Consider the following 9,481-nt stretch of genomic DNA (forward strand, 5'->3'; position numbering starts at 1 on the left):
AAAATATACACTCTTTTCTTTAGCACATGGAACATTCTCCAAGACAGACTATATGATAGGTCACAAAACAAGTCTCAATAAATTTAAGAAAATATGGCTTGGCACAGTGGCTCACACCTGCAATCCCAGCACCTTGGAAGGCAAAGACAGATGGATCGCTTGAGGTCAGGAGTTCAAGACTAGCCTGGTGAACATGGTGAAACTCCATCTCTACTAAAAATACAAAAAAATAGCTGAGAGTAGTTGTGTGTGCCTGTAGTCCCCGCTACTTGGGAAGCTGAGGCAGGAGAATCACTTGAACCCTGGAGGGAGAGATTGTAGTGAGCTGAGATCATGCCCTTGTCCCCCAGCCTGGGCAAAAGAGCAAGACTCTATCTCATAAATTTGAATTAATTAATTAAAAAATAAATAAATTTAAGAAAATCAAATTTATATCAAGTATCCTCTGAGAACATATTGGAATAAAATTAACTTCAAACAGAAACCATAAAACTATACAAATATATGGAAATTAAATAATCTGTTCTAGAATGATGTGTGGGCCAACAATGAAATCAAGATGAAAATTTAAACATTATTTGAGCTGAATGATAATAATGATAAACTTATCAAAACCTCTGAGATACAGCAAAAATGGTGCTAAGAGGAAAGTTCATAGCATCAAATACCTGCAACAAAAAGTCTGAAAGAGCACAAATAGACAATCCAAGGTCACACTTTAGAGAACTGGAGAAAAAAGAACAAACCAAACCCAACCCCAGCCAAAGAAAACATCACTCACTGATGATATGATTGTATACCTAGAAAACCCTAAAGACTCATTCAAACAGTTCCTAGATCTCATAATTGAATTTAGTAGTTTCAGGATACACACATCAATGTACACAAATCAGTAGCACTGCTGTACACCAACAATGACCAAGCTGAGAAACAAATAAGAACTCAATTTCTTTTATAATATTTGCAAAAAATAAAATAAAATACTTAAGAATATACATATCCAAGGAGGTGAAAGAGCTCTACAAGCAAAACTACAAAACACTGCTGAAAGAAGTCAATGACAACACCAACAAATGGAAACACATCCCATGCTCTTGGATGGGTAGAATCAATATTGTAAAAATGATCACACTGCCAAAAGCAATCTGTAGTTTCCATGCAAGTCTTATCAAACTGCCATCATCATTCTTCACAGAGCTAGAAAAAACAAACTTAAAATTCATATGGAACAAAAAAAAGAGCCTGCATAGCTGAAGCAAGACTATGCAAAAATAACAAATCTGGAGGCATCACATTACCAGACTTTAAACTATGCTATAAGGCTATGGTTACCAAAGCAGTATGGTATTAGCATAAAAATGGGCACATAGAACAATGGAACAGAATAGAGAACTCAGAAATGAAACCAAATTCAGCCAACTGACCTTTGACAAAGCAAACATAAAGTAGGCAAAAGGCAACCTACTACAAATGGTGCTGGGATAACTGGCAAGCTACATGTAGAAGAATAAAATTGGATCCTTATCTCTCACCTTATGCACAAATCAACTCAAGATGGATCAAAGACTTAAATCTAAACATGAAACCATAAAATTCCTAGACGATAACATTGGAAGAACTCTTATAGACATTGGTTTAGGAAAAGAGTTCATGAAAAATAACCCAAAAGCAAAAGCAACAAAAACAAAAATAAATAGATGGGACCTAATTAAACTAAATAGCTTCTGCATAGCAAGGTAAATAATCAGTAGAGTAAGCAGACAACCCAAAGAATGGGAAAAAATATTTGCAAACTATGCATTTAACTATCATGGTTTCCCACTCTTACTATAGTTACCATGGGACTGCAGGAAGGACGAACACAGAAATGAAAACTTAGAACAGAAGAAACTATTTTAAAGAGAGGGTCTGGGGAGGGAGAAGAGGGCTCCTTGCTTCTAGTCAGCAAAGGTACCCCTGAGCTTCTACAGCCCTTCATATTTATTGGGTAGAAAGAGCAGGGACGAGGAGGTAGCCATTGGTCAACTGCTTAATTGATCACAGGTTCACATTATTGCTAACAGGCTTCCTATGTGCCTAATCACAAGAAGCACTGTGCCTAGGGCATGACTGCCCTCAGCATTCCTTCTGGGCATCAGACACACTTTGTCATTTTGCTGACATTCTGCATTTATGAGAATAGTTTGCTGTTTACTCATATAGCCTCCAGTGGTATACTGAGTTGATCACGACCCTCACTCTTTCGGCCTGCAACATTCAACAAAGGACTAATATCTAGAATCTACAAGGAACTCAAGCAAATCAGCAAGAAGTGAACAAATAATCCCATCAAAAAGTGGACAAAGGTCATGAATAGACAACTCTCAAAAAAAGATATACATATGACCAAAAAAAATTTAAAATTCTCAACATCACTAAGTATCTGGAAAATGCAAATCAAACCACAATGAGATACTACCTTACTCCTGCAGGAATGACCATAATTAAAAAAAAAAAAAAGTGTTGGCATGAATGTGGTGAAAATGGAACACTTTCACACTGATGGTAGGAGTGTAAACTAGTACAACCACTTTGGAAAACAGTATGGAGATTCTTTAAATAAGTAAAAGTAGAACTCTCACTTGATCCAGCAATCCCACTCCTAAGTATCTACCCAGTGGAAAATAAGTCATTATGTGAAAAAGACACTTGCACATGCATGTTTAGAGCAGGGAAATTAGCAATTGCAGTAGTATGTAACCAGCCTAAATGCCTATCAACCAACTAGTGGATAAAGAAAATGTGACATATACATACACACACATATATATATACACACATATATATATCATGTATACATATATATACACACACATATATATCATGTTTACACATATATATGATATGTGTAAACATGATATATATGTATATATATGTGTATATATACACATTTCACATATATGTGTATCATGAAATATATACATATATCATGATACACATATATACACATATATACACATATATATCATGAGACACATATATATGTGTATATGTATATATGTGTATATATGTATATATACATATGTGTATATTATATATATGCCAAAATAATGGCATATATATACATATATACACACATATATACATATATACATACACACACATATACATATATATCATGATATATATGTGTATATGTGTATATATATCATGATATATATGTGTGTATATATGTATATATATCATGTGTATATGTGTATATATACATGATATATATGTGTGTATATATGTATATGTATATATATCATGATATGTATGTGTGAATGTATATATATTCACATATGTGTGTATATATATCACATTTTCTTTATATACACATTTATATCATGATATATATGATATATATAAAGAAAATGTGATATATATGACAAAAATGTGGACTCATATAACCAGAATATATATATGATATATATATCACATTTTCTTGATATATATATCACATCTTCTTTATATATATATACATATATATATATGTATATATATATATACATATATATATGTATGTATATATATGTGATGGTATACTACTCACTTATAAAAAGGAACAAAATAATGGCCTTCACAGCAACCTGGATGGAGCTGGAGACCTTTATTCTAAGTGAAGTAACTCAGGAATGGAAAACCAAATACCATACGTTCTCACTTTTAAGTGGGAGCTAAACTACGAGGTTACAAATGGGTAAGAATGACATAATGTATTTTGGGGACACAGGGAAAAGGGTGCAGCATGGGTGAGGGATAAAAGGCTACACATTGAGTTCAATGTACACTGCTCAGGTGATGGGTGCACCAAAACCTCAGAAATTAACCCAATGAACTTATTCGTATAGCCAGAAACTTCCTGCTTCCCAAAAATTATTGAAATAAAAAACAATTTAAAAAATTTGAAAATTGGAAAATTTATATACATATGAAAAATTATCAAGTGACATTACTCTATATTTATTATAACAATATTACAAATTGATTATTAAACACAAAGTTGACATCAATTCTTAAAGAGCTTATAGAAGGCATTTTTCACCTTTTTATTTCTTAAGCTGTAAATCAAAGGGTTAAGCATGGGGATTACTAAAGTGTAAAACACAGAAGCCATTTTATCAGTATCAAAGAAGTGAGTAGAACTGAGCTGCATGTACATGAAGAGTAGAGACCCATAGAACACAACCACGACTGTCAAATGGGAACCACATGTGGAGAAAGCCTTTCTCCTGCCCTCTGCAGAATGCATTTGACATATGGCTAACAAAATCAACATGTAGGACACTAAGACTATCAGAAGGGAGGAGATCAAATTAAATGCAGAAAATAGTATGATCAACAATTCTATTTCTTGTGCATTTGAGCAAAGCATAGGTAGCAAAGGAACACCATCACAGTAAAAATGACTGATGACATTAGAGCCACAGAAGGTCAATGTAAAAATCTTAATAGTGAACATCAGAGCCTGAAATGTACTGTAGAGATACAGAATGCCCACCAGTACATGACAAGAGTCTCTGAGACATAATAACATAATAGAGCAGAGGGTTACAAATGGCCACATAGGCCATGGCCGACAAGATAAAAAGTTCACTGATAATGAACTTAAGGAAGAATGCCAGCTGTGCAACACATGCATAATAGGAAATAGTATTTCGATCCACAACAAAATTTGCCAGCATCTTGGGACAAATGACAGTAGAATTACCAAGATCAACAAAAGCCAAATGTCTGATAAAAAAGTACATAGGTATATGCAAGTGGGAGTCCAGTTTGGTCAAAATGATCATAGTTAGGTTGCCCACCACTGTGATTACGTAGATGACGAGGAAGACTCCAAAAAGGGGAATCTGCAGCTCAGGCTGCCTTGTGAGTCCCATCAGAATGAATTCAGTTAGCACTGTTAGATTGTGTTGGCCCATTTAGTCCAGTTATCTCTTCTAGGAAGAAACAGTTGGGTTATTAGGTGTTTCATGTAGTGCTATTTAAACAAATTATAATTTTTGTAGACAGAGTAGATTGTTATTGACAATAGGTAATAGAAATATTATTTCTACATTTGATTCAGAAATGAAATATAAAACAAAATTTTCTACTTCCCTAAAAACGAATTCATATAAAATACATGCACTGAAACAACATAGATTAAATAGTTTCATCAATATTTGAAGTATATCGGTTAATAACACAACCATATAGGTATTAATACAAAAAGATTATGCTTTTTTCATCTGCGCAATGGCATCATGATTTTTCTTTTGTTCACTTCCACCGTTTTGTAAAACTTTTCTGTAATTTTGATATTCTCAAAGACAGAGGTAGAGATAGCAATAAGATAATGAAGGTTAAGATTTGGGATCCCTCCTTTGCACTTCCAGGGTCTTCTGTGGGGACTTATGAATGCACGCAAAAATTATATATCTTTGTAAAATTTCAAATGTAAGATATAAAAACCATGATCAATTAAGCCTGCTTTCTCTTTTCATTCCAACTTCTAGTATATCACACTTCAACTAATATCATAGTGACTTGACATTTCTGCAAGGATTGTGGGATCTAGCTAAAAAAGGATTGAGTTAATAATACCTTATTTGATGTTCAATGGATATGTTTATATCATTCAGACACCATGATATTTATCACTGAATAATGCTACCTATTCTGACTTAAGAATGTCTTCTAAGGATACTCTTGCCACTTGTATGCTGAGATGTGTTTTGCATTTGATTAATGAACATATTATATTAATAAATTTTATATAGTTTGTGGCCATGTGTTTGTTTACTAATTAAAATTTAAAGTTAATTTTCTATTCTAAGTAAATATTCCCATTTATATTTCAACTTGTATGTGTAATTTTATTTAAAAAGTCAAATTCGTCTAAGCTTCAAGATACATAATCTGGATTCATTTCTGCAAAAACACAATTTAAATCAATATTCAGTGATGACTATTTAATTATATGTACTTTATTTTCCATAATAACACACTGTGAAGATGGTAGGGTCTACAAATCATTTAAATAATTTGAGAATTTAGGACATCATATATTAGCGAATGACTTTTTTATCTGGAATTGTACAATGGAGTATTCATGGAGATATAATACTGTAATTAAAACTAGTTCAATGAAAAGTACTTCTCCCTTTATTTAAAAAGTACAAGAGAAGTCAATAAAAGAAAGTGGAACGTCCCTGATACAGATAATGAAGATGCCTTAGCCTAATCCACTTAAATTCCCCTCACCTTCATTTTCCACTCATTGAAAATCTGGAACTCTGTGAGAATGATTTTCAGTTGGAATAGTAATGGAATTTTCCACAGATCTAATGTAGAATAGAATTATTATAATGTAATGGAATGTCAGCTTTAGCCTGCACATCCCTCAGGTAGAAAACTCTGAAAACCCACCTAAAGATCCAAAACTACAGTTTGGAGCAGGTGCAGTCCACAGCCACCTTGTGGCAGTTGGCAGCACTTTTAGGTATCTGCTCATTAGTGGGAGACATTTTGCCAACTTAATCTATGGACTGCAGAGGTGGGAAGAGGGCAACAGTGGAGGTGAGTGACCCTCTTCCATTCTTTCTCCCTAAATGAAGCTGTCTGCTGTTTCTCCATTGAACTTCGCTCCTCTTTTAGGTCTTTCTTTTCCCACAAATAAGAACCATGACTATTCTATTTCTAAAATTTTAACTTAAATTTGCAGTGTTGCAGGAATTGCTCACATAGGGTTTTATGGTAGAACAGAAGATGCACTGAATTGCAAAGGAAATTCAGAATTCCGACATCAATCCCACCATTCTGAAGTCAATACTTTGCTTAAAATGGTTTTAGTTTTTATTCAGTCTATTTCCATTTTCACTGTCAATTATTATCTCCCTCTGAAGATTTCTCAATTATTTATCCTACCTATTTTTCTTATGGAAAAAAGTATATTTCTAATGTATTTGAATAATTATGCATACATTTTAAATACCCCTGTTTAGGGATAACCAATAGAAAAGACAGGATACCAAAAGTATGCAAAGGAATTATTTTTCAGTCTTTAGCCTTGATGAAATCTGTTAGGAATTAATGATAGTTCAGGGATTTATCGATAACTCTATAACTTCTAAAATTCTTTCTGTTTATTTTACAGTCTACTTAATCAGTTTGTAATGCCTATTGTTTAAAGGAAAACAATAGTAGTAATTCACAGTAAAAACAAACCAAAAATATGCAAGTTTATATATGTAATATCACTATCTAGAAATTATTTGAAGCTTGTAAGATGTTGTATAGAAAAACATGGACATAGGGAAGGGACACAGGAAGGGGAATACAGAAAGGGTAACACCGGGGCATCTCGGTGGGTGGGGGGCTAGGGGAGGGATAACATTAGGAGAAAAACCTAGTGTAGATGATGGGTTGATGGGTGCAGGAAACCACATGTATACCTATGTAACAAACCTGCACATTCTGCACATGTAAGCTAGAACTTAAAGTATAATAAAAAAGCGAGAAAAAAAGAAAATACATATTTTAAAACATTATTTTTGAAATATTTTATTACATGTGTTCATAGTACTTCCTGATTATATGAAAGTCAAATGTAAATGGAACTCTTGCATTGTATCTGGAAATCTTAACCTTACTAGATTTGAATAGATAAGATCATTGATGACTTTTTTTGGTATTTCTAATGTATTTGAATTTTTCTTCATTTGCAATATCTAAATGCTACTATTGATTCTCACAAATCAATAGATCTAGGACATCTGTTCAACTCATAGGATAATTCTCAAACATCACACTACTCCAGGGAACCCTGGTTATCAAGAGGGATACTGAATTTTTGTGGTGAATTTGAAGGAATCAACTATCAGTGACCCTACAAATGTCTATTGCCAGAATCTACAGCAATAGAAAATTACTCGCACCCAGGTAATAATCAAAATCAATGACAATTTTTGTCCACTCACCTTTAATGAAGAATCAAATTGTCTTCTCTCAAATTACTTGCACTTTACCTTTGGATAGGAATAATTTATGGATTTTCTCTTCTTTTTGGCGTGTTCCCTAAGGAAGTAGTATATAATTCATTCAGATCATTATGCCCAAATCATCTGAGACACTTTAAAAAGCTGCCTTCATATGCGTGCTAATTATCTAGCCCATCATACGTTTTCCCAGTGAGAATATACAAGGAACAATTCAAGAAAATAACATAAATGCTCTGAACAGATGCATGGGGACCTATGTGATGTAAAGGTACTCACTCAATTACACTGAGTCCACAATTAAAGTAACAATGAAAATACTTCGTCACACTGCCATCAGCTTCAGCCTAGTAAAACTGGAATAGTTCCAAAGTCATGATGAAATTGTAAGTGACATATTATCATAAAAGATTCATTATTTGAATTTATTATTTATCTAAAAGTACATCATAGGCACTGAGTTAAAGATATATCCTTTAACCCTTACATGTGAGTTAGACGTTATTATTCCTATGTTCAGAACACAACAATCTCAGACAAACTATGTAATTTTCCAGAAGTCACATACTTGATAACTAGAATATTTGAAATTAGAACCTTATCTCTAAATAAGTAACATACATACTTAGTCCTTTCATATGGCAATCCCATACTAACAACTGTCCTATTTTCTGAGATAACACCACTGTTGGATAAAGTTTAGTACAACCTTATCAAGAGTAAGATCTACTGAAAGACAGAGAATAAAATACCTAGGAATCCAACTTACAAAGGGTGTGAAGGACCTCTTCAAGGAAAACTACAAACCACTGCTCAATGAAATAAAAGAGGATACAAACAAATGGAAGAACATTCCATGCTCATGGGTTGGAAAAATCAATATCGTCAAAATGGCCATACTGCCCAAGGTAATTTACAGATTCAATGCCATCCCCATCAAGCTACCAATGACTTTCTTCACAGAAATGGAAAAAACTACTTTCAAGTTCATATGGAACCAAAAAAGAGCCCACATTGCCAAGTCAATCCTAAGCTAAAAGAACAAGGCATCACGCTACCTGACTTCAAACTATACTACAAGGCTACAGTAACCAAAACAGCATGGTACTGGTACCACAACAGAGACATAGATCAATGGATCAGAACAGAGCCCTCAGAAATAATGCCGCATATCTACAACTATCTGATCTTTGACAAACCTGACAAAAACAAGCAATGGGAAAAGGATTCCCTATTTAATAAATGGTGCTGGGAAAACTGGCTAGCCATATGTAGAGAGCTGAAACTGGTTCCCTTCCTTACGCCTTATACAAAAATTAATTCAAGATGGATTAAAGACTTACATGTTAGACCTAAAACCTTAAAAACCCTAGAAGAAAACCTAGGTAATACCATTCAGGACAAACTGGAAACCATCATTCTCAGTAAACTATCGCAAGGACAAGAAACCAAACCCTCCATGTTCTCACTCATAGGTGGGA

At 33.7% G+C, this 9,481-nt stretch overlaps 1 protein-coding gene across 1 annotated transcript; it reads right to left on the reverse strand.

Annotated features, from left to right (window-relative positions):
- Positions 1 to 4,027: 4,027 nt before the first annotated feature.
- LOC100598852 (olfactory receptor 8K5) lies at positions 4,028 to 4,943 on the reverse strand. Its single transcript, XM_012495744.1, is given in 2 exon segments — positions 4,028 to 4,531; positions 4,533 to 4,943. Coding segments are annotated over 2 exon segments (915 nt in total).
- Positions 4,944 to 9,481: the final 4,538 nt, after the last annotated feature.

This window comes from Nomascus leucogenys, chromosome 4 (genome assembly GCF_006542625.1).
Source record: "Nomascus leucogenys isolate Asia chromosome 4, Asia_NLE_v1, whole genome shotgun sequence".
NCBI classification, from domain to species: Eukaryota; Metazoa; Chordata; class Mammalia; order Primates; family Hylobatidae; genus Nomascus; species Nomascus leucogenys.